This window comes from Sinocyclocheilus grahami, unplaced genomic scaffold (genome assembly GCF_001515645.1).
Source record: "Sinocyclocheilus grahami isolate Dianchi unplaced genomic scaffold, SAMN03320097.WGS_v1.1 scaffold266.1, whole genome shotgun sequence".
Lineage (NCBI taxonomy): Eukaryota > Metazoa > Chordata > Actinopteri > Cypriniformes > Cyprinidae > Sinocyclocheilus > Sinocyclocheilus grahami.
In genome coordinates this window covers 832,890-859,739 of record NW_015505445.1, presented here as the reverse complement: position 1 = coordinate 859,739, position 26,850 = coordinate 832,890, and the positions used below count along the sequence as shown (strand labels likewise).

Genomic DNA, 26,850 nt, shown 5'->3' with positions numbered 1-26,850 from the left:
ATAACAGCCTACTTTTATGGAATGCTTTATAATTTGTCATTCATTCAATGGCAAAATCTGCAAAAACAACATCTGACACAACACAGGTGCCCAGACCACTAACACGAACAGCAAATGGAATGAGATGGGGGAGTGGAATAATGAAGTGCATACATTCATAAACACATACGGTGAGGCTGTCATCTCCGTTGGGACCTTGAGTGTGAAGATACCCGATACACATAAGAAAGCAAGGACACTACCACAGGTATAAACATACACACAAAATAAAGGGAGATGACAGACAAGGAAGCAGCAGAAATCTTGAATCAGAATCTTAGGAAGTAAACACAACAATTCTCATGTGTGTGATCTCTGTCGTGCAAGAAAGTTCCTCATCATGAAGACAGAGAGAACAAGGAACAGCAAATTGAATGAGATGGGGGAGTGGAATAATGAAGTGCATACAAATCATAAACGCATACGGTGAGGCTGTCATCTCCGTTGGGACCTTGAGTGTGAAGATACCCGATACACATAGGAAAGCAAGGACACTACCACAGGTATAAACATACACACAAAATAAAGGGAGATGACAGACAAGGAAGCAGCAGAAATCTTGAATCAGAATCTTAGGAAGTAAACACAACAATTCTCATGTGTGTGATCTCTGTCGTGCAAGAAAGTTCCTCATCATGAAGACAGAGAGAACAAGTAAAGCCTTTGGTACACCTATTCCACAAATCTGTGAATTGCACTAAGAATGTACCTACAAGTTTGTAAAGAAAACGTCTGTGTGAGAGTTTATTTTTATGTGCATCTTTTATTTTGAGGGGCACAGTGGGAAGCATGGCTAACTTGGGTGTCTTGGGGGCGATAAAACATAACCAGAGGGAAATAAAAATGTAGGCATGTGGCTGTGTGATTTCCACTAAAGCGTATTAAATCTTGTTTTCCCATATAATTGTCAAAGATAATGATTCAATAATTCATTTGAAAATTGCACTTAAAATTCCCTTGCCGCTACTGTCTGGTGCAATGTATAAGATGCTTCTTTGTCGACTAGACATGGATCACGTCATTTCAACAGTGAGAGTAGGTTGCGGAAATTCAACCATTAATCTCAAATCATTACAAAGAAATAAAGCCTACATGGTTTCTCATATCTAATGATAGCTAAACGATAATGAAAAACGAACAAGCTCATCCTAATACCCAAAGAGCAAAGGGCCTAATTAACTTTAATGGCTTAATGAGCCATATCCAGTCAGGAAAAACTTAGAAAACAGTGAGGAGGAGATATATCATTGGCACTGATTTGCGTGCACTTCACTCAGGATGTTCAGGACAGTCTGTCCAAGCAATTAGTAGCAATTAATCTGCTCCAAGCATCCAGCATACTGATGAGAACACTAAAAATATAGTTGTACAGAAGTGTCTGTGTGCTAAGTGGCTGTACAAAGTTATTTGACTGATTGACAGCAGAAACAGACAGTTTGGAATGCATATCTTGAAATATCTCCATCTGTTTAATCCTTCTCTTCTGTGATAGGACCCCCCCGTACCAACATATGCTTGCAGCTCAGACTAATTTCCTCATTCTGTAATCGGGCACTGAGGAATTAGCACACTACTCTAGTGATAATGAACATGCTGGTGTGGGACACAATTGCTTCTCGTCTCTCAATGTCTGTGCCGCTTTATCACACACGTCTCACAACACGTCAATATTCCACGCAATTTTAAACGGATATGTTTCTACTATTACAACAAATGTACCAAGAAAGACTGACAGACAAGACAATAGATGCATAGCTATATAGCTAGATGAAAAAAATAGAGTTAAGATAGATGGAAAGAGAAACACAGATGGATTGAAGAAAAGATGAAGAAATAAGAAAAGAAAAGACAGACAGAATGACAGATATAAAGAAACATAGACAGAACGACAGATAGAACAACATAACAACATCACAGAACGATGGACCAGACAAAACCAGAATGATCTATCAGACAGAAAGAATGATAGGTAGACAGAAAGGTAGATAAAACAATGGACAGAATGAAAGATAGACAAAGCAATAGATAGATAGATGGATAGATAGATAGGTAGAATGACAGATACATATAAAGTTAGAGATTAATGATAGACAATAACAAGATGTAAGAAGAGAGAGGTGGTTTGTACCTTGCTGACTAACCTAACTCTGTGACTCACACACAGCCTCATCAAAATGACTCAGCAGTTATAAAACAATGACAAAAAGAGTAAAAGTATGAGTGTTAAAACAGTGCAAGGCTACAAATAGCTTCAAATCTCCTATGTGCAACGTGTGAACACGACGCTGTTGCTAGTCTAAGATTAGGGTCCCAAGATGATCAGTTCCCAGCAAAGGCGCGCCACCTGCCTGCAGACAATAGGAACAACAGTTCTGGAAATATTCCAGGTTACATTGAAATATTGGCGATGTCAACTAAACCCGACCTAATTCTCCATCCAGACCCACAGAGTGAGAGACACAAGACAAAGCGGTAATTGTGCACTGAATGTTTAAATACATTTAGAGAGATTAACTTTATTCGCTAAAGACAGAACAAAGCGATATATTGAATCTGAGGAGGTAAAGGTCTCACAGGTGTCGGAGTGCACTGAAGGGTCCGGGCTCAGTTCTCTCCACCTCGGTTTAAACTTCAGCAGGTTTCTGATCTCCTCCTTGTCCTCATACAAGTTCACCCTGCGTCAAACATACTCGACACAATGAATGAATGACTCCCAAAACAGAGTCAAAACAATAAATCAATCTGAATGTGTGGATGTTCCGTTATGTGCGAGATGTGAAATTAAATATTGTTTTAAATATTCTTTGTGATTGTAGTTTTGGCAAATTTGATGAACATCAGTACATGAACAAAAATAGTGGACTTACATGTAATGGTCGGCACAGAATATTGTGGTCTCTGCTTCTAGTCGATTGTGTCTCCTGAGCTCAGGAGCAGTATTGTCAGGATCCTTCAAGTCAATCACCTCATTCAGTTCCTCCTGATTGGTGCAAAGCAAAACAACAGGTTGTCAACAATAACTCCAGGTCATTTATTTTTCAAAATGTCCCGTGGTATCCTCTTTATCATTCTTACTTGCAGTCTGGCGAAGACTCCAGACCTAAGGTTTCCAAAGCCATACTTGTGGTATTCTTTCAGCGTCTCTGCTGGGGTTTCAGTGTAAACCTCCTGTTCTATCTGCCAATCAAACTCCTCCTCTTCATCTTCCTCCTCACATCCTCCACCACAGGCCTCTGTGAGAATGCCAATAGAGGGCGTTCAGTGAATACAGAATGAGTGGAACTTGAAATTAAAATAAACACCAGAAGAACGTGATGGAAGATGATCTGCTTTTCATACCCAAGGAATAATTCAACCTTACCTGTGTCCTCTACCAGTTGTTTGGCTGACCTTGATCCCTTAGGAGCCAAGAGACTGGTGAGCATCTCCAAACCCTCAAAGTGTTCTCCGGCCGTCTCTTTAGGGACATGCAGCATGAAGAGGCCTGATAAATACACACATTCTTAAAGTGGCGTAACATCACATATTCTGTTTTGTGTTGTACATTTGAGTGAAACTGATAATTTTTTTATAAGTAAAAAATGCAACCAAACAATCGGTTGTTGATTGGATGGAAGCTGATCTGAAAGAGAGTTTGCAGTTGATTGTAAGAAAATGTTCAAGAGGACTAAATGATTGGAGACTTCCGTCACCAGAGAGAAGTCTGTTGTTGCACTGGAATGTTATGATATTTTAATAAAAAATTACAAGGTCAAAAATAGTTTACTAGATTGAAATATATTTATGGACAAATTGTTCACAATAAGATCAATACATGCATTTAGAAAATAGGGAGAATTTTCATTTCATGCTAACTATAAGGTGACAAGTTATATAGATATTGAAGATATTCAAACTAATAATTAATTCAGTAGTTTTTTTTTTTAATAATGAATGTTAGCTTACCCAACTAAACATTTTTTTTGAGGAGAATGCCATAATACTAAGATGCTGCAATTCAGTTTCTAAGTTGTTCTGAATTATTGTTAATGTATTGTTAAATGGGTTACTAGGGTGTTCTTTTTAGTTTTGAGGTGGGGCTAAAAGTCTCTATTCTTTGCTTGTCTTTGGTCTGTATGTGCACTCCAGAAAGGGAGTTTGATAGACCTGTTTGAAAACTCATTCTTTCTGCGATTCTTTTTGGTTCCAAGGCTAATGGTGCAGAAATGATCCACTTCGCCTTTAAATCGCTAAACAGCTCATTAAGCAACTTAGCAACTTACATATTGCAATGGCACTGAAACAAAAACAGTAGGACCCAACAAAATGAACTCATTAAAGTCAGCATGAAATCGAATTTCACTCTATTTCTACATGTATGGTATATATTGCATTGTGGATTCTTCCATGCACATTTCATTTTTACAACTTTTTGACGTTGCAGTTTTTAAATCAAAATGTCATGAGCATCCTCATGAACCCTACCACTTTCATATAACCGACTGCAAGTTCACATCTAAATCTCTCCATCCAATCAACCACCAGTGGATAGAATCAAGTCCCCGACACCCTTTTTTTTTTTCTTTCAATAATTAGTTTCACTCAGATGTATGTCACAATATGGAAGAAAACAATATTTCAGTTAGATCAGAACTTTAAAGAAACAGTTCACCCAAAAATAAAAATTCAGTTCTTTTTTCTGTGGAATGCAAAATATCTTTTTTTCTTTTTCGTTTTGTCCATACAATAAAAGTCAGTGGGGTCAAAAACAACATTCTTCAAAACAACACTGTCCCCAGCTGCCATTGGTCAACCAAACAGATAGTCCCACCCCAAACTCATGCCATTGGTTAAGCCACTGTTGCTGTTTAGGTCTGGTTGGGAATCTTAGACAAACAGAGCAATGTTTTGAAAGTAGCCACAATATTTACTCTTTTCTGGGAAATCAGCTTACATGTTGCATACTTATAGTTGTCTCTACTTATTAAGCTGGGACAGGAATTTTTTTTTTAAATCGCAAAAAAGAAACACATCACCCTTAAAATTACAATAATTGCCTTGATTTGAGTCTTTACAGATTTAAGAATGTTTTATAATTTCTTATGTAAACACAGAAAGCAATTAGAGGTACTTTAAGATAGACGACTTCTAAATTATTCACTGGTTGTCGATCAAAGATGACGAGCTGAAATGAGGCCAATGAGATGTCAAGCAGAAGATCCCATGGCAATTAGGTATAATTAAAAGCGCTAAACAGCAGCTCATTAAAAGACATGTCGGGACTACGGCAGATCGGTCAGACACAATCACACCGCTGCTTCTGCTGTTTCTTCCTGAATGAAAGATTGATAAGCACTGCACGAAAGAGAGAGAGAGAACATGAGTGAGTATGATCAAAGTGAAGGTGTATCACAATAAAGAAAGAAGAGAGTGATGGAATCGGTGAGATGGATCGTTATGATGCTGACAGCTCGACCGACTCATGAAATGTGAGAGTTCTGTGGTATAATGAAGTCTGCTGTGCAGAAAGAAAGACAGCAAATGAGACTAAGAAAGAGAGTTTCTCCATTTCATTATTCCCATTACTGAGAAAAAAAAAAACATTTTAAACTAGGCTAAGTTGGTTTGCTGGTCTTAGTTGGGCCAACTCAGGCTGTTTGCAGCTAGAACAGCTGGCTGCCTAAACCAGACAAAAAAAACAGCTGGGCCAGGTTGAAAGACCATCTAAAGCCCTATTCGCACGGGATTAGTATTATCTGGGGACCTTGTGTGATTTTGAAATTACCCCCCCACATCTGAATTTCGTGTGGTGCATTCGCACGGGATAAGCGAAGCCTGTGATTTTACTCGAATTTACTGACTTGTCTCCCAGATACCCGTATGTCAAGGCTTCGAGAGTCCCGTTCTATGGTCCAGATGGATTTAAAAAAAAAAAGAAACTAATATAGTTTCGTGCGCTGTGTCATTTACATTTCACCAGGTTAAAATAATATCTCAAGCTTTATGCTTGATTTATTTGTAACACATTAACCTCAAAACCTTTTCAGCTTTCTCTTTCTGCAAATTGTATGGTGTAGCGATATGATGACAGCACCCAAATACTATCAAACACTCCCAACGCAGCTCCATTCTTCGCGAAAGATGGATAAAAAGGCGCACAGCAAACAAAAACCTCGAAAAATGATATGCGACCCGCCAAATGCTGGCCGAATCACAGAGATGCCGATTCGCACGGGACTAATATTATCACAGGACCTCGTGTTCGGCGAAATATGGTAGGTCATTTGCGGGGGAATTTTTACTTTACAAATTACAGACATGGCCGATTCGCACGGGATTAAGATCACAGACAACCTCCACAATTATTACAAATGACTGGAGGTCACCAGGTAATACTAATCCTGTGCGAATAGGGCTTAAGACAAGCTTAAACAAGTTAAAACCAACTTAGGCTTAAAGCATTTTTAGCAGGCATTTCTTATTGTTTAAAGGCATAGTTCACCCCAAAACTACAATTCTGTTGTCATTTACTCATGTCGTTCCAAACCTATATATGAACTTCTGTTATTCTGGGGAACATGAAAGAAGATAATTTGAGAAATGGCTCAGAGTTTTTTTTTCTCCCCCATATAATGTAAGTTAATGGTCACCAAAACTTTTTGGTAGTTATTAACATTCTTCAAAATATCTTCTTTTGTGTTTCGCAGAAGAAAGAAATTCATACAGGTTTGGAAAAACATGAAGGTGAGAATTTTCACTTTTTGGTGATCTGTTCATTTAACTCTGGCTTTTTAAATGAGGATGGGCAATTATGAGAAGCAATGTAACAACTCCAAACCCACTTCTCCCACATGTGCACAATATCTGGATTGCATCAGTGTGCTAATCACTAAACCATCATAGTGGTTTTTTATCTCTGACTTTATGTTTTCTTATGCAAACGGGAATTTGTGGAAATAGCAAAATTGTGATGGTAAAAAAGCAGAGGGACTATATCCCACACATTACATGCTGAACGGTTACAATCTCAAAGTCTGTGCTTGAGACAACCTTGCATTAAACAAACCTATAATTTTAGACCCTGCTGGAACATTAAATATTAAAATGGTGTTATGTTAAAATGACAATAATTGCTTTGACTGTAGTCAGATCTGTGAATGATTTATAATTACTTGTTACTCTCCATAAACACAGAAAGCAATTAGATGTTCTTTATGAAAGACTACTGCTAAATTATTCACTGGCTGTCGATCAAAGAGGACATGCAGAAACGAGGCCAATGAGACGTCAGGAACAGGATCATGTGGCAATTACTAAGCAACTGGAAATCTTCATGCTATTTGGAGGAGTTCCATGGGAACTTTAAGAAAAAGCAAATCCTTGGCAGTCAAGTAGCATTGTGTTGCCTTAAATTCCTTAATTTCATCTTGTATTTATTATTTTATTTTTGGTAAATATGTACTTTTTATGTTTTTGGATTTATTTCCACAGGAATAATACAGAGAGCACTTCGGTAACCAAAAGCCAGAAGTCGCCACTGCGCTGTATGTCAGAATGCTGCCTACAAGGATATTAGCTCCAACATATTTTCGATCTTATATATGTCCTGTGAGGTTATGTTGTATCCTCTGTGTGATTTTCTCCCAAACAAGTAAAACGCAAACCCCGTTGCCAGCTGTTTCCAACTATTATTGTTCTTTTGCCCTTTATATAATGTTAGTCAAAAACAAATGAATGTATGTTGCCCTGTACAAGTTTAAACCTTGTTATTTAAAGCATAATTGCTTAAGAGCATCCTTTATCTTGTTCAAGTCAAGTCAAGTCTGCTTTATTGTCAATTCTTCCACATGTACAGTACATACACACAGAGAATTGAAATTGCGTTACTCTCAGACCCTTGGGTGCATACAGATAACATAAATACAGATTAAATACAAAATACAACTATACAAATATACAAATAAGGTAAAATGTAAAAATATGGAAAACAAAACAAAAATATTGTTCAGTCCCACACTATGCTTTTCTTTTAGATATAATTATGCCCATTATAACTGCTTTAAAACTGCAGTTCATTGTAACACAGGATTGTTATAAAATACTGACAATTTCACTCTGGCAATACAACTAACCACATCTACTAGTCTTTAATCACTATGTTATGCTTGCCTTAGATCTTAAGTAGAAGCTAGTTGGTACAAATAGAGGGGAACCTTTGAAGAAATTGATTTGAAAAAGATTAGGGCAATTTCGCTGCTTCTGCTGAAGCTTGTTCGTGTCTTGTCTTAAGAAATGCCCATGTCTGAGGTACCGAGTGGTTAAAAAAGGTGGCACAGGTTTTCAGAGACAGCTGCGGAAGAAACTAGAGAAGGTAACAGACTGATTGTTACCTTTATCGATATCGAATGAAGCTTTTTCCCAGCCATCTTCTACTATTCTCCCAGGAAGAGTCAATCTGCAAGGTTAATGATTACATAGATTCAATAATAATGGTACAAATAAAAACACACACATATATATATATATATATATCCATATGTAAGTGTATATTATTATGCAATATGCATTTGCCACCAAAAAGCACATACATAAATTTCACTGCTTTAGATAACCCAACATAAAACTAAATGACATCTACAAACAAATTATTCCAGACCTTTTCTCAGAACTTGTCTGAGTGTCTGATAACTTACAATCAGAGGCAGACAAAGTACACAACTCCATTACTTGAGTGAAAGTACAGTCAAATATCACTCCATTACAAGTAAAAGTTGTAAAGACAGATTTTTACTTAAGTAAAAGTACAGAAGTACTTGCTTTTAAAAGTACTTAAGTACCAAAAGTAAATTTCCTTTTTTATGTCAATGCACTGTTTTATTATTGCTGTATGTAATACTTGCAATACCTCTGAAGCAACTTACAATACAATACATCTACTGAATACACTGACTCGCTTGTAGTATCTTTGGAATAAAGAGCTTTTAGAATGTTAAAAACCTATGGTAGAACAACAAAACAAACAAAAATAATTATTATTTAACACCCCTACCCACCCCAACAAAAGCAGGATGGTAGTGATCTCACACAGCTCTGGACACATCTATGTATTCATCCACATTCATCCACCAGCCATTCATCCACATTTGAACAGAGTGGACAGTGAAATTGGAGTGATAAGGAAGAAAATCAAAAATCAAACCTGCTTTAAAACCCAGCAACACAACTGTAGCTGTACAACTTTACAACAGCAACACTGCTTTAACAAAATGCAAAACAGCAAGACTTATTTGAAATCAAAACAAAAATTTAAAAAAATGCTGTCTAATCGCTCTCGCTGTACTTTGATGTCATACACAGAATGGTCTGTGCAGTGCTGCTACAACAGTTCTTCTGTGGCTTTACAGGTAATATTTTCACTTACACAATTTAGCAAAATCAGACAATATGGTGTCTAATATAAACCACAATATTAACTTCTTATTATTGAATTGTTGTAAATAAATATCACATTTGGAACTGGTCAGTGCTCAAAAAATGCTGGGAAATCACATCATGTAGCCCTACAAGAGTGATTACTAATAAACCGTCTGAAAAAAAGTCACCCACTGACTTTCAAAGCTGCTACATAGTAACGACTTTCTACTTCGAGGACCTTGACAGAAATGTAGTGGAGTGAAAAGTACAATATTTGTCTTTCAAATGCAGTGAAGTTAAAGTCATAAGTTTCCAGAAAAATTAATACTCAAGTAAAGTACAGATACTCAAAAAGTGTACTCAAGTACAATACTCAAGTAAATGTACTTAGTTACTGTCTGCCTCTGCTTATAATGTAATGTATTTAAGTGTGGATGAGCTGTCCTAATGCTTTTTGGGGTCTCCGTCTTAGTATTTGTTAGGGATGCACCGATATGAAAATTTTGGCCGATACCGATAACAGAAAAAATGAGCCGATATGGGCCGATACCGATATGGTGGCCGATATATCGTGCATCCCTAGTATTTGTAGATAAAAAGTGTTGTAAACATCTTATATTAGGACCTACAAGTACTTTCCCGTGGTTTAACAGAATGTCAATCATGGCGTTTGCATCCAAGTCACCTGAGAAAGTAGGGCTTGGCATAGAACTTAAAATCTTCCCCCTGGATGTAGATGTCAAACTCAGATGTTCTGGTGTAGGGTACACGAATAACCACAGTAAGGAAATCAGCATCTTGACTCAGTTCAAACGCCGGTGTTATCATGATTACATATGGTGAAGTACTGCAGCAAAAGACAGAAAAACACAAACAGTTACTCAGACATCTCGAACTGGTCAGATGGGGTAAACAAGGCTAAAGGAATGCTAATACAGTGTTATTATAATCTGAAACCAGTCCTAATGTTACTAAACAAGATTTGTGAGAAAAAAAAGGTGAAAATATTATTTTGTTACATCATGTTACTTTATCAATCATGTTATTTTGGAAGGTTTCACTGATCAAAAAAAATAACTGAGCACAATCATCACAGATTACAGTTAACATAGATTCCCATTAACTTACTTGGACTGTGCACAAATCTCTAAAAGTTACTACTTGGCACTGTAATAAGACGTGAAGACTTTATAAAGTCTAACTAGTCCGTACTCAAATAGATATTTGAGAAGTAGAAAGAATAGAGCAGCTTACAACACCACCTTGTGGTTACTCAATTTGAACCCAACGAGACATAAACAACCCATTTAATACTGAAAGTATCAAGGACTCAAATAAAAGAACCCCTTGCTAAATGTCATCCAAGTATCCAATGTCGCTATGCTAATATGATACGTGGACACAGGATAAAACCAAACCCAAAATAATAAATGATAGCTAAAACCCAACGCAGATTAGAAGCTGTCAAAAATCTGCCGATGTTGTTTGTACACGCAATGTTAATGCCAACATAAAACAGACAAGGCCGTGCACTATTTAAGACTTTTACGTTTTCAAATGGTATAGTACGATTTAAATAAGGCGACTGCAAAAAAATATATAAACATTATAAAACAAAACTGATACCTTCACATGTCTTCTGTAAAGACTCATATGCTCTAGTCTAAACAACATCAGTAGCACAAATGCAGCACATGGACTGCTTCCTGCTCTCTGGACTGGCCATGTTTTACCGTAATGCCACATATAAGGAGGACTACAAAATATATTCACTGGAATACTACATGGTAAAGATGAATGATTAAATACATGAATGTAATTGAACATACTTATCAATGAATCAGTATTGTGTACACATGGAAACTGCAGTCAGAACGTATAGTATATAAATAATAGTATATAATAAATAAATATAAAAATGCAAAACAAAAAAATTGTTTTCTGATTTGAACAGTCCCTTCAGCAGATTATTTCTTAATCGAGAAACTGATCAGAAGTGTGTGTGAACCAATAGCTACATTTGAACATACAATGCTGCAATATATAAAAATAACATTATTATGTCAGACACTGTTAATATCCTCCTGGCAACTAGCTAGACATGGCTATATATAAAATATAATAATGTAATACGATCAATATGAACAAATATGTTTCATATAATATGGACAAACATAACTGTAATTGAACATACTTATCAATGAATCAGTATTGTGTACACATGGAAACTGCAGTCAGAACGGATTTCTACAAGTTAATAAAGAAGAAAAATGAATATAATATGAATTAAAAAAATAAACAAGTATATAATAAATAAATATAAAAATGCAAAACAAAAAAATTGTTTTCTGATTTGAACAGTCCCTTCAGCAGATTATTTCTTAATCGAGAAACTGATCAGAAGTGTGTGTGAACCAATAGCTACATTTGAACATACAATGCTGCAATATATAAAAATAACATTATTATGTCAGACACTGTTAATATCCTCCTGGCAACTAGCTAGACATGGCTATATATAAAATATAATAATGTAATACGATCAATATGAACAAATATGTTTCATATAATATGGACAAACATAATAATTATGTACAAAAAAAATAAACACCGGAAAAGTATTATTATTATTATTTCTTTTTTTACATAAGGTATTACGGTTTTATGTCAGAAGTATTACAAGTATTACGGTAAGGAGTGTAAGGTTCCGCCTTCAGAGATTCATTTACGTGTCTGATATCGGCGCTAAGCTGAGCAGCATCGTCTTCATCATCACTGTACACATGAAGAAGTATGGCTGCACACTACAAATATGTCCCCGTGTTTTAACCAGAGCCATGGTTAAAACATTTCCAAGCGGACAGAGCACTTTTTCACCATGAGGATCCGCTGCAAGGTTGTGGCGATCGCGGTATGTTTCGGAGTTTTTCTACTTTTGTACTTTTTCGGGGGGAACGCTGCGGACGAGCCGCCGCTGAAGGAAGTTGCGAAAGCAAAACATTTGCAATCCTTCAGTCACATCGAGGATATAGCACCGGCGAATGAAGCGAAACAAACCAACGAAGAGCCTCAAAAGCCACCGAAACTAATCCGCAAAGAGCCGAAGTTGAGCAGCAGAGGAGGAGGAGGAGGAGGAGGAGGAGGAGGGAATGTCATCGCAAAGACTCGGTAGGCAATTCTTCAAGTGCAACATCATGATCAACAACCGGTTTGATGCAAAGCAGAATGTATACATATGTGTTTCAAGCTGTCAAGATGTATTCAAGCTTTTTAATATACTATAACATGGGTTTTTCTTATACTGGAGTTGATATATAGGCATCCTCTCAACTCTCTTCTGTGCACATGATCAGTGCTTTAGTTTCTTAAGGGCATTTATGACCTCAGTGTGATTTGCAATCTCTACAAATCAGTGCAAATGCATGATTTAATAACAATCCATAAATCATTGACCTTATCCCGGTTGTCAGTCCAACCAGACAGTCTTGTCAAAAGCCTGCTTTGGCAATAGAGGTTTAGGCAAGAATTTCTTGAACTGATTGTGCAATCTTAGGTTTCTTAATGTAACAAGGAAACCATGCATGACATTGTTTTTGCACTACCCACGTCCAGATTACTAAATCTTACCAGAGACCAGTGTGCACTGCGCATGCTGCAAAGCCAAGTCCAAGAGCCCCCTGTGTGCATCTCAGCCACAATTATCTCAATTGTATTTTCATTATGGCTTTATTGAAAAGGTCACCTTGAATGCAGTTGCCTCGTTCCCAAAGGGTCTCAACAGAGGACAAAATCAATGATTGGTTGTGCTGAGTGAGTGAACACGGTCCCTTGTGAGTGGAGGATGGAGCAGTTTATTCATCAAGATGATCCGCCCTTTCCGAAACATAATTAAAAGGAGCTGTCACGTTCATCCTTTAAGTGAACGGAAGATTGGTTCATTTGTGTCAGTATTTTGATAGTGTAAAATCAATAATGTCAAGGTTGGCGAACTATAGATGGATGTCTTTTTTATAGTGTAAAATCAATCCTGCATTCCTTTCAGCAAGCATATGTTATCACCCTTCTGACAGCTTCACATAAACGCCACTAATTGCTTTTGTGAGATATCTCAACCCTTTGACCCTCCTGTTGGGTTTCCAGCAGTGATCCGTCTTGATGTCCACACACCTGTGAATGCTCTCTGCTGATAAACCCACAATGCAAAGGGCCAATGCAGCCACAGGGAAATTAGTTAAACAGATCCACTGTACAAACAGGAGGGATGAGAGGGTGGGATTTGGAAAACGCTCTACGTGTTTAATTCCTGGCTCCCTATCCATCTCCACAGAGGAAGGAGGAGGGGTGAAACCGTCTTGTCTCGTATGACCTGTTGTTTTATTTGGAAGTGATTAACTCTTCCGCACGTTTTTACTTTTTTAAGCGCATCCTCCAGACGTGCTTCCTGCCTCATTACTGCAAAACAGACAAATGTGTCCCTGTTGATATGTTTCATCACGTACAGGGGCCCGGAGGGTCTGTTTTGACACAAGGGCTCTAACAAACACAAACCTTTTGATCCCAATCTCTAATTTCTATATTTTTATTATTAAAAAGAATAGGGAAAATTCCTTCATGTGCTCAACCTCATGTCATACCAAACCTGTATGAAGATATTTTGAAGAATATGGAGTGGTACAGAGAAGACGTAGTTTTATAGGCCAAAACTATGCATTTTGGCACTTCTGGTTCTATCATCCTGAAGTCAATGGGTTTTTGGTTAAAACTCTGAAATAAGCTCATGATAGTTAAAAAAAAAAATTTCTACAACAAAAAATATATCAGTAATACCTGCATGTTAGAATTGTGCTCTTGCAAACTATTATAATTTTCAGGAATTAAATTGTTTTTATAAAAGCTGAAAGAGATGACGGAAGATTAATGGTAGTGACATTAAAGTCATGCAAGCATCATGTACCTATGTTTAGCTTTTTACTTTTAGGGATTGTGTTAAGGCTTACTTTCATGAAAGTTGTGTTCATTTGTGAAGATTATCATGATGAAAAAAACATGTAAGAAATTAATCATAAACTTTTCTTGGCCACTGAGCTTATTTTCTGCAATTATCCAAAAGCCAATGAAAAAATCTTTTAGGTTTTTTTGTCAAGGGAACCATGGTGATGTGAGCTTCCGGGTTGGCCTACAAAAATACGTCTACAAAAAACTATTTTAGTCTAAATAACATTGACCACCATTGGCTTTCATTGTTTGGACACTGTATGGGCATTTTTCTAAGTATCTTCTTTTTATTCCAAAGAGCAAATAAAGTCATATAGGTTTGGAATGACATGATGGTCGGAAAATGATGACAGAATTAAATTTTTGGCTGAGCTGTTCTTTTAATGCAACTACGTCAAATGACACTGAAGTAACAAGCATGCAGCTGTAAATTCACGTTTCTTTCACACCCTTTCCCAAAGGAATCTGCATTACTGGAAAGCTGTTTGCTCATAACACCTCTCTTGTGTTTTTCCAGAACTGCAAAACACCACTGCATACGTTCCTGCAGCACCTAAGAATAAGTGTCTAAAAGAATAGCTCGCTCTGTCATCTGTAATGCAGCTATGACTAAAGGCAACTGCCACGTGGCAGCTACATTATATGAAGCCATAAACATGTCATGAAGGAAGACTAAGAGCCCTCCATTTGTGTGTGTGTCTCTCTAGCCTCTTTTTTATCATAGATTCTATACGAAACACAGATATCGCTCCATTGTTACCCTCGCCTCTCAATGAGTTTATTCCTCCCCTGCGATCTTTATCTTCTAGCCTGGAGCACACTAGCATTTCACTTCAGGTCTTAAAGTCAGGGTGCCATGGAACAGCTGGCTCTGCCAGGATAGGTATGCAGACATTCGGAAGAGGGGAAAAAGTGCTAATAATTTGGACGTAGATTATGGAGTGCGGTGCATAGCTCTAGGAAAAGCACTGGCTGATTTCCATACACTCAGCCTTGTGGGGCTGGCTTCAATTAGCCATCATATTCGTTCTGAATATGCTTTTTTTGGTCTACCTAATCTGTCAGAATACTATTTCTATAATTTTTTGTAATGCATTTTTGTTTGTTTGTTTCCAAAAGGAAACCCTTGAAACGATTTGTTAGCCTAAGATGAATTGAAATTATGCTGCACTTCACGCTGGATTGTGGGAAGCCTTGGTGATCTGTGCATCGTGCACATTACAGATCTGCTTTATGCCAGCTTATTCTATTTTTGTGTCCGTCCTATGCTGTCCAGTGGGACAGATAATTGGATGCAAAACATTTGCCTGCTTCATAAAATATTAAAGCAATTACAGTTGTGAAGTTACTTTTTTAATTTAACTTTTTCAAAACTAAAAAACAAAAATAAGCACAAACAACTAGGGCTGTGCAAAAAATCGAATGTGATTTTCATGCTCATCTCATCAGTAAAGTCGGTTCTGTGATTAGTAGTAAATCTCCAGCACGTGCTTTCAGATGGAGCGGCATTTACTACACCGAGCCGTAGATCACTGACAAGCTACGCAAAATCGCGTTCAAAATCGCAGGCGATTCATTGGCTTGCGTAGCAAATCCAGATGTGTCCACTCAGACTGCAAGAATTTTTATAAGCTCAGAACATTTCAGTAGTAATCAAATTCAGTAGTGTGTTGTACTTATGCTTGATGCGTTGTTTAGGATCAAAGAGTAAATGTCTCTCAGTGGACAAATGATTGAAGACATTAAAAGAATAAATAGTTTATCATCATTCAATCAGACCATTGATGCAATTCCTGTTGCTTAATTTGCAGTGCTGTAAACAAGGGAAGCTTTTTCCACAGAAAACCACAGCCATCAAAGCAGATTCTACAGTATTTTATGATACTAGTCAGAACAATCAGAAAATGAACTGTCAGATCTGGAAATATCCCATCTTCCTGTTTGTCAAAGCCCAAGGTGTTTCCATGTTTTTCCTGTTCTTTATTTCACTTCATATCAAGGTCTGTGGTTCACTTGAAATGAGAGCAAGAGTGTTTGCATGTCCTTGACTTAATGGAAGCTCTTTGATGTCTGCCTGAAAGGCTGCGTGCTTTTCTTGTGATATGAATTAATCTCCTCCACCAAAGCCTTAGATAAATGGAGGACTTTTTCCCCAGAGGTCGTCTCTTGGGTAGAACTTTGAGGGTTAGAGAGCTTGCTTCGCTGGAGTGATAGAGACTCAACATGAATCACAAAAGCAAGCATCACATCAATAACAATTATGATGGAGATTCAAGACAAGGAAATGAGTGAAACTCCGGGTCATGACGAACAAGAGTGCTGCTCGTCTGTTTAATATCTCAAGTTGCCTTCAAACTATCTGTCGATATTAAATCAATTTCTCTGAGAAATAAAGATGAAAAAGTTCTACAGGTGACATCTTGTGTGCTGCATATATAATAATTTTTTTATATTTTTAATTTTAATATGGTTATGTAAAAAATGTTTTATATAATTTAAATACTTCATTTTAATAGTAGGTTAATATAAATAATTATAAAATATATTTTATTAAGTTTGCCCTTTTGTCCTCACATCGAGTTACTTGCAAGTTGGTCTGACTCTGACTCAGAATTGTTTACCCTTGAATCATTTAAATGAGGCTTTCAATGTGCCAGAGGAAGCGTGCACAGCATAAGGAATATTTCACGAGTGTGTTGTCTCACGGTTTGACCCAGCTGATTCGTACCAGATGTTTTTGTTGTTGATGTCCACAGTTTGGATGAGTTTTGATGGACTTAATTGTTTTTTCTTTACCTCTAGGCAGAAAAGTGAGGTGGGGCGTCCTGGGTCAAAGGTCACACAAGCAGAGGATGTCATGCACTTGGCAGTGGTGGCTTGTGGGAACCGTCTAGATGAAACGCTCAACATGGTTAAGTCAGCACTGCTCTTCAGCATAAAGAAGATCAAATTTCACATCTTTGCAGAGGAGGACCTGGCCGAACAATTTGAAAAAGGGGTGAGAGCATGTACCATGATTATTCTATATTTGCTGTGGCTAAATGAGCTTTTTAATGTTGATGGTAATGTCTAGCTGACCGGTTTTTTAAAAATGATTTGAGTATCTAGTATTGTATCTAAAGTATCTAAAGTTTGTCTTTTATTCTCTACACTCCTGTGTAATGGGTAACTCAGTTCCCGGTGAAAAGAATATCCAGCTATTTTATCTCTGCAGTGGGCTATATTTTACCTTAGACAAAGCTTCATCCCCTAACTATGCAGCTCTCTTGGACCAAAATGTTGCTTTGTTCATTTGACATTAATTACAGTAATTCTAATCATTATTAGACTGAATGTCTTTTTACATTCTTAGTAACTAGCTATACAGTTTCTCATTGTATTTAAACAGACCTTTGATAGAACCCCTAGTGTCAATTTTGTTTTAGTGGCTTTGTGGTAACCCTCAGACAATGTCAGGCTAACCCTGACAACCAATCTGGTGAGGAGGGTAACGTGAGAAACCTTTGCACATAAATCTATCGATCTCTTAGCATGCACTTAACTCATTATTCAGTTTCTGGTAGAGTGGCCTTTCTCCACAGTCCTAATAGTTTCTCTCGACAGAGGGACTGTTATTGAAAATAGCAGTACTTAGTTTTTTTTACACTCAGACAGCCGATGCTTTTTGAGAAGTGCCCTCTGGCCTAGAACTGATCTTGATCTAGTCTTGCACCTTATTGCTGCAGATACAGGAACTGAAAGCTTTGAAGAGCGATAGTGAAGGAATGCAATGTCATTTCAAAAGATTTCTTCAATATTTTTTTCTGCAGCCTTTTCAGCAGTAGTTATTTGGCTGTCAGCAGGATATTATAAACCAGTACTTCTTAACTGATGGGTTATGACCCAAAAATAGATTGCAGGTCTGTTCTAATGGGGTCCTGGACAGCTAGGAAAAACATTGCCAACTGGGAATAATAAAGTGCAACCAACTGTATAATCATGTATGGTTAGGATGGAAAAATAAGTTGAATTTATTTTTCAAATAATTTTTTTTTTATATTTATAAGAATTTAATATGTTTTGTTGTTGAAATGCATCTAACAAATTTACACAGTTGAATTTACAAAAAAATACTGTCAAGTTTACAGTCACTTGATATTATGGCTATTATTAATAAAGTAATAATTGTATTAATTTTTGTTATTTATTTACCCAGTTTTTGCTGCATGTGTTGGTGTAATGCATTTTGAAAATGATCAGATTTCTGATTCTGAATAATTTTGCATATTACTTGACTTGTGCTGTTTTTGGTGATATTAATACTTGTTATTATTATTTTTTATATACATTATATATATATATAAAAAAATGTTTTTACACATTTTACTTAGACAAAAAAATAAATAAAAAATCTCACAAAATAGCTACATTTGTTACTTTTTGCAATTTGTCTAAAAAAAAAATCATAAAATTACACACTGGTTTGTGTCAAAGCTGAAAGCAGGGAAAATTGATCTTTAAGATGTTAAAACATGTCATGTCCTACTTGGTTAGAAAAAGTCGTAACAATATGGGTAGACATCTTTGGGACTTACCCATGCAACAATATGGCATTCTATAAATCACAATTCTTACAAACATAACAACATGTTGCTTTTTGGAAGGATTGGTATAGCTCTCCTCACACTCTTCTCTTCACTGACAACCTGTAAGCAATAGATTTGTGGTTTACTGAAGACTGACAGCCATGACATTGACTGAATCTTTCAATTTCCTCTCACAGTTCAGTCAGTGGCCTCAGACGGTGTCCTCCAGGTTTCACTATAGCATATATCCAATCACCTTCTCTGTGGGGAATGCAGACGAATGGAAGAAACTCTTCAAGCCATGTGCTGCCCAGAGGCTGTTTCTTCCCGTGGGTTCCCGCCGTTGCTTAATGTTCTGTCTTCATTTGTTTGTGCTTTCCACCTCATCACACCAACTGTAACCAAGTATCTCCTCTGATATCAGGTTATCCTGAAAGACGTGGACTCGCTGTTGTACGTGGACACAGATGTTCTCTTTCTTCGCCCTATGGATGACATCTGGAAGTTTCTGAAGGCTTTCAACAGCACTCAGCTAGCTGCCATGGCCCCAGAGCACGAGATCCCCAAGATCGGCTGGTATAGCCGCTTCGCAAGACACCCCTTTTATGGAGTCACAGGGGTCAATTCAGGGGTCATGCTAATGAACCTCACACGGATTCGTAATACTCTGTTCAGGGTAAGAAACAATAGAATTTACTTTTTGCAGTTTCTTATACCCAAACTCATATATATATATACATACACACACTCATATATATATATATATATATATATATATATATATATATATATATATATATATAAAACGTATGTTACTGTGTAGCTTTGCTTATGATGAAATTTCAGAGTTCCAAAATCCTAGTCCACATATTTTAAACTTCAAATACTAGAGACACGTGAAATATCAGTACCATTTTCAGCTAATATTAGAGATATTTTTAATTTCTCATTATCAACTGATATTTACACTTTAAGTAAATTTTAAAAAATGCTAATTAATAACACTAGCCGGGTTTCCATCCAAAGTTGCGAATTTAACTTATGCGCAAAACTGGAATATCGCATAAAACTTTTTTGCGAACAAGCATCGTTTCCATCCAACAAGTCAAAGAGAACAAAATCGTCACTTCCTGCTAAACTGGCACGATAAATCACTAAGAAAAGTAGGAGAATATAATCATTTTCATATATAGCGCCTCAGAGCGAGCAGACGAAACCCAATGAATGCGTGTCCTGACATTTTATCCTACCCGTCAGATACGGACGTGGATGCTGCTGTTTGGGAACGCAGTCGTGTAAGACATTTCTGCGAGGCAATTATACAGAAATACTTTGATGACAGACTTTGCTCGTGCATTTCTGAATGACCATAACAACATTTTAGATGCTGTGGAATGAGATCGGTCCGCTGGTTAGTCAGGTTTTGCCGTCCCATAGTGCAAAGTCACATAACTTTTTTGATGCGCTTGGAGGAATTTATTTGCAAAATGCATTTCCATCTCCCATTATTCGCATCAACCCTTTTTCGCACAAGTCAAAAACCACCTCAAGCGAGCGTAAAAACTTTTTTGCAAATTAAGGGATTTTTATTCGAATTTTGCCGTTTCCATCACTCGTTTCTCATGCGATACTTCATGCATTAAAATAGGGTGATGGAAGCATAGCTACTATGAAATATAATGTAGCAAATCTCAAAATAAATATCTATTTTTATACAATACCTCAGAATGTTGTTCTAACAAATGACTGATTTCCGTTTTAGTTTAGTTTTGTGCTTTATTTTTTACTTATTTTTTCATTTCATTTCATCATTTATTGGTTTTATAACTTGAAAATAATTAGCAGCAGTATTAGCTAGAATTTTAGTATTGATCATGCATCTCTATTAAATACATTTTTATTTATACATATTAAAAACAGAAAATATTTTAGATTTCATATCTTTTTGCATTATTTATGGTGCTTGGTTATTACTAGATATTGCCAGTGTTTTCCTTGTGTGGTTTATTTCTATTGATAGTGGGCTGAGGCTTCTGAGGTTTCTTTGCACATTTAAATCCTTTTAACCTCAGGCTGTTTTCAGTTGGCAGTGATATCATGGAAGTCTACTGATTGCCATCCATCGAGTGCGAGTGGGTGACAGCAGTCTGGATTAGCATATTTCTGTAACTCCGCTAGAAGTGTTATTTCCAACCCAAGCACATTTTCAAGGCTGTCTGGGAAGACAAAAAGGAAATTTCTTCTGAAAAACACCTCAATTTCCATATCAACAGCTGTCTGAAAAGTGGCTACCAGACTCACTGTTGAGGAACATAACCTGCCACTATTGATTTTACAGAACAGCATGATCGCCAGCGGTCTGTCGTGGGAAAATCTGCTTCACCCTCTCTATCAGAAATACAAGAACCACATCACATGGGGAGACCAAGACCTCCTCAACATCATCTTCCACTACAATCCAGGTACATGTGTGTTTGCTCAAAGACATGCTTGAATATGATGTGTGATTTCACAACACTAGCAAAAAAGAACTATGGTTATGCAGTGGGTTTTTTGGACACGTACCATGGTATTTTTTGAAGTACCATTGAGTATGCTGTAAATACAATGGTATATATCAAAATATGTTTTTTGGACATATACTATTAATACCATGTTTATGGACATGTGCCATGGTAATACATAAGAATATTAGAGGTCGACTTGATAGTGGATTTTACCGATACCAATAGCTAGGTTGGACCACACTGGCCAATACAGATTAATCAAACGATAGTTTTTAAGATACTGAATGAAAACTAAAATAGTGCTTTACTATTTGATAATAATTAAAAAAAAAAACTGAACCATACTTTGTAAATTAATAAAAAATTTAATATTAATACCTTGGTTTTAGCATGTTTTTTTGGGGGGGCGTGTTATATTTATACCATGTTTTTTGGACTTTTTCCATGGTATTTTTTTAAATGCCTTGGCATATCCTGTAAATAATACATGATGTACATCATAATAACATCATAATACTTGTACTATATTAATACCATGTTTTTGGCCATGTGCCATGGCAATACAATGGGTATTCCTTGAAGGACATTGGAGCATTGTGTAAATACTGCCATGGTATATATCTAAATACTTTTGGACATGTACCATGACAATGCTGTGATCGAAAGGACTTTGTACATACTGTGGTAAATATCAAAATACCTCAGTAGTATTATCATGTTTTTGCACATGTAACATTGTGGTGGTTATATGAAAGTATCATGATAATACCATTTGATACCATCAGTGCATCTTACCCATTTCATACCCAAAAGTAAGAGAAGTTTTTCAGTGCATCTTTGAAACTGGCATAGAAACCTGTCTCCTTTCTTTATTTTTGTTGCACTCTAGAGTGTTACAGCACTAGTTTAATTATGTTTTTGCTGGAGGCTTAAATCCAATTTGAAAAGCTGTTTTGCTTATTTGACTTGTGAAGCCCTGCAGCTTTGTATCACGTACATCTCAACTAAAAATTCCAACTGTGATTGTTATTTCTAGTGCAGAGCTGGAAGCCAGGTGCTATGTCTTTCCATTTGTACTCAAAAATAAAATCAGAAAGATATGACACGAGAGAGTATTTTTTTCAGTTCTTTCTTTCCTCGCCCTCCTGAAAGTTGCTGTTTTATAGAGATAAGGCCCTTTTGTGTAGGAAAATACTACTGGAACAGGTGTGACAAAGACTGACGGGTGCAGTTATTAAAGGGTTAGTTCACCCAAAAATGAACATTCTGTCATTAATTGCTCACCCTCATGTCGTTTCAAACCCGTAAGATCTTTGGAACACAAATTAAGATATTTTTGATGGAATCTGAGAGCTGTCTGACCCTGCATAGACAGCAACGCAACTGAAATGTTCCCAAGTCCAGAAACGTAGCAAGGAGATCTGTAAAATAATCCATGTGACATCAGTGGTTCATCCGCAATTATACAAAGCTACGAGAATACTTTTTGTGTGCAAAAGAAAAAAAAAAAACTTAATTCAACAATTCGTCTCCTTCGCATAACCCTGTTGCGCCATTTTGGAGAGTATCAGCTGGACGTAAACAGCGTATGCTGTTCGGTGTCAGCTGTGTCACGCCGAATCTGTTTCCTACGTTGTTGTGATTTGATCTGAATGGAAACAGCGTATCCGTGCGACGCAGCTGACACAGAACAGCATACGCTGTTTATGTCCAGCGAATATTCTCCAAAATGGCACCAGGGTGATGCGGAAAAGACGAATTGTTGAATAAAGTCGTTTTTTTTTCTTTTGCACACAAAAAGTATTCTCGTAGCTTTGTATAATTGCGGATGAACCACTGATGTCACATGGATTATTTTACAGATCTCCTTGCTACGTTTCTGGACTTGGGAACATTTCAGTTGCGTTGCTGTCTATGCAGGGTCAGACAGCTCTCAGATTCCATCAAAAATATCTTAATTTGTGTACCGAAGATGAACGAAGGTCTTGCGGGTTTGAAACGGCATGAGGGTGAGTAATTAATGATAGCATTTTCATTTTTGGGTGAACAATCCCTTTAAGGTCTCTGAATTGGTGAGACACTTGGCAAGCATAGTGTTTGTTTGACAACTCTTATGGAACAGATCCAAAAGAGTAGACCAACCCCAATCACCGGCAAATAAAAGAAAAATGAAGATACTCACAAGCACAAGTGAGTTATTTGCAGTTTGGATAAAACATTGAATATTTTTATTTGTGTCTGCAGAGTGTTTGTACATATTTCCATGCCAGTGGAACTACAGGCCAGATCACTGCATGTATGGAAGCAACTGCAAGGCTGCGGAAGAAGAGGGGGTGTCTATTCTTCATGGTAACCGTGGCGTGTACCATGACGACAAGCAGCCCGCCTTCAGGGTGGTGTATGATGCCATACGTGAGGTGAGTTGCTACTATCATTGTATGATAAAACTAATAGAATGGCTAGGGCTGGGCGGTATGACGGTATATATTGTTACCGCGAAATAAAGTGTCTATCGTTAGAGATTTTGCTTTATTGTGTATTCCGCGGTATGCACATATATCTGCGTAACATAGTACTGCTTAAACGTTATACACCTTTTGAGTGATAAGGAAACATGAATGAATGAGAAAACAAAGAGTGGGATGCACTTGGTAGAGTTATTAAGTGCAATAAGCAGTGAAAAAGAACTCAATGCTGTGCTCGCGCTGACTGACACACAGCCGAAGCGCACGCACTGAAAGCCCCTCTCTCGACAGCATGCGATCGCAAAAACAGATCTCTTATGTGTTTTACTGTGCTTAAATGGTCAAATACGCACACAGCTATGTCATAATGCCCGTCGTGTGGAGTATTCAAGTAAACAAAGTCGGATATATGTTAAATAAATGTAAAACAGTTGGGTGAAAACCGTGTTTCAGTATATTGGATCTGTGCAGTTGGTCTTAAAGGGACAGCAGCCTTATTTACCTGCTGCTGTCTGTCATTATTAATGTTAATCATGTTTGATTGATACAGTGAAGACTATGCAGTGTTTTATTTATACACTTTATTCAATTTCTGGAATATTTCTTACTACATGTTAAATAAACCTAGCCTACTGTAGCTGAATAAATTAAAAGTTTATTTCCTATTTATTTGTTCTGCTGTGCTTGTAATTTGCTTCTTTTTCTTAATTTTAATAACAAAAATAAAATACAAATGGCGATATTGAGGTACATATCGTTAATGAAAACGTAAAATAAGATTTTGGTCATATCGCCCAGCCCTAGACTGTTAGACTGATAATAATATGTTGCCAAATTTACACTGCAAAAATGTGGCACAGAAGCACTTCTGAAGTGGCATTTAGGTGTTTTTACCCAGACTGTTTAATGCTGCTAAGAGGTGGCATAAATGCATTTTCACAGCAATTACAACTGTATTCTTTGATACTAGGGTCTGAGGCGGGTCAAAGCATGCTTAATTTAGTCTGGCTTTTACGCAGCGTTGCATAAAAACTTGGCTCTGTAAAGACACCTTATGTTATGCATACTAGCATACAAGTATTTATTTATTTCTATTTTAAATGTTGTTAAAAGGAGGCTGCATTTATGTATGTATGTGTGTATATATATATATACAGTGGGTACGGAAAGTATTCAGATGTATATATTACTATTTTCTACTTTAATATAATTTAAAGCTGAATTTTCAGCAGCCATTACTTCAGTCTTGAGTGTCCTTCAGAAATCATTCTTATATGTTGGAATTGATGCTCAAGAAACGTTTCTTATTATTATCAATGTTGACAACAGTTGTGCTACTTAATTTTTTTTCAGGAGTCTTTGAATAGAAAGTTAAAAAGAACAACATTTAATTTAAACATTTATTTGAAATTCTTTTGTAACATTTAAATGTCTTTACTATACATAAAAAACACCCCCATAGCAGTACACTAAAAACAAGTAAGAACACCCTAGCAACCACATAGCAACACCTATAGGCACACAATCAATATTTTTTCAGAGAATGTAAAAGCCAGTTGTTTGACTTGAATTTTTGGATTAGATTTTAAGCTTAAGAAATGTAATCCATTTGTCTTCGCTTTGCCAGTCCACTTTCTAATTTTCAGTGCTAACAAAGCAAATCCTGAGGGTGTTGAATCATATGAGAATAAATTGTGTTGCATTGTGCATTCAGAGTACAGTCTCCTTTAATCTCTGCTTGAAGACTAATAGCAGGAAAGTGTCTCTTCAAGAGGAAGCCTTTTGTATGGTTGAGTCACGTGGGCCCCTCTGCTGTTCAGAATTCAGTCAGATATGAAATGTGGACCTTGTGCCTCAACAAATACACCAAAACAGTTCCTTGAACACTTTGAAATCTAATGTATTTCATCTTCTCTTTCAGTATCCTTTTGAGGAGAACTTGTTCCAGTCTTTATTTTACCCTCTTCAGACTAAGTTCCTAGACACAGTTAACACCCTTTGTGGAAGGATACCACAAGTGTTCCTCAAACAGATTGAGAAGACCATGAGGGCTGTTTATGAGAAAAAAGTGGTGCGCCGTGTCCGACTGCCACACGAGTAATGAGCCTCGACTGCATTTCAGCATCATAAGGAAGAATCTCGGCCCGCTGCTTGAATCAGAGTGATCTTTTTCATCGAAGACGATCAGTGCCAAAGGCAAGCTACATTTGGTCCATTAGGCACAGTATGAGCTTCATGAGCCAGAGGAGTTGGAGATTTAAGCTGGAAGTTTCATTTGAGCAGACGTTTTGATCTGCTGAACGGAAACCGCAATGCAGAATGAATGGAATACCATCAAAACTCTTGAAACCGAGAAGTGACCAAATGCATCGCGTGTCTCCACCTGAATGTTCCTGAAAGAATATGAGAGACTCGTTGACAAAGCTGTTTTTAGCCAATCCAAAAATATGTATTCATAACTGTTTATTTACAACTGTGTTGTACCATTTTTCAGCATCTAGTTCATTATGTCTGGTATTACACAATTGGAGCATTTGTGTCTCAGTATAATTTATCTAATTCTTGTCCTTAAGTGGCTGCAGCAGTTTGTTTGTGCATTCTGCTGCTAAATAACGCCTTGTTTTCAAGCCACACAAATGAATGTAGCATGCAGAAACAACCAAAGAGAACTAGCCTGTCAGCCTTTAGAGCTCAGCAAGATTCAGTGGTTAAGCACAGCCCTAATGGTGGATGATCACACTGTTTACATTGAAGATGACTTGTCAGTAAGACTACTAGAAAGAAGCCTGGTGTTATAATTTTGTCATTGGGGTTGCATTTTAATATATACAGGTGCATCTCAATAAATTAGAATGTCATGGAAAAGTTCATTTATTTCAGTAATTC

General features: G+C 37.0%; 2 protein-coding genes across 2 annotated transcripts in view; one reads left to right on the top strand and one right to left on the bottom strand.

The window, feature by feature from the left end:
• LOC107599430 (protein SHQ1 homolog) overlaps positions 1 to 11,150 on the bottom strand; it is a 34,201-nt gene extending 23,051 nt beyond the window's left edge. Inside the window, exons 1-7 of the mRNA XM_016291012.1 lie at positions 11,059 to 11,150; positions 10,118 to 10,279; positions 8,409 to 8,473; positions 3,401 to 3,523; positions 3,115 to 3,272; positions 2,907 to 3,019; positions 2,614 to 2,714 (exon numbers count right to left, since the gene is read on the bottom strand). Coding sequence (XP_016146498.1) covers positions 2,614 to 2,714; positions 2,907 to 3,019; positions 3,115 to 3,272; positions 3,401 to 3,523; positions 8,409 to 8,473; positions 10,118 to 10,260 — 703 coding nt within the window. The 5' untranslated portion in view covers positions 10,261 to 10,279; positions 11,059 to 11,150. The remainder of the gene's footprint in view (positions 1 to 2,613; positions 2,715 to 2,906; positions 3,020 to 3,114; positions 3,273 to 3,400; positions 3,524 to 8,408; positions 8,474 to 10,117; positions 10,280 to 11,058) is intronic.
• Positions 11,151 to 12,176: 1,026 nt separating this feature from the next.
• Positions 12,177 to 26,839, top strand: LOC107599434 (glucoside xylosyltransferase 2-like). The gene is made up of 7 exons (XM_016291014.1): positions 12,177 to 12,600; positions 17,230 to 17,425; positions 19,190 to 19,321; positions 19,417 to 19,668; positions 21,331 to 21,454; positions 23,744 to 23,916; positions 25,886 to 26,839. Exons 1-7 carry the CDS (start codon positions 12,311 to 12,313, stop codon positions 26,063 to 26,065), a joined length of 1,347 nt encoding a protein of 448 aa, XP_016146500.1. The 5' UTR covers positions 12,177 to 12,310; the 3' UTR covers positions 26,066 to 26,839.
• The last annotated feature ends 11 nt before the right edge of the window (positions 26,840 to 26,850 follow it).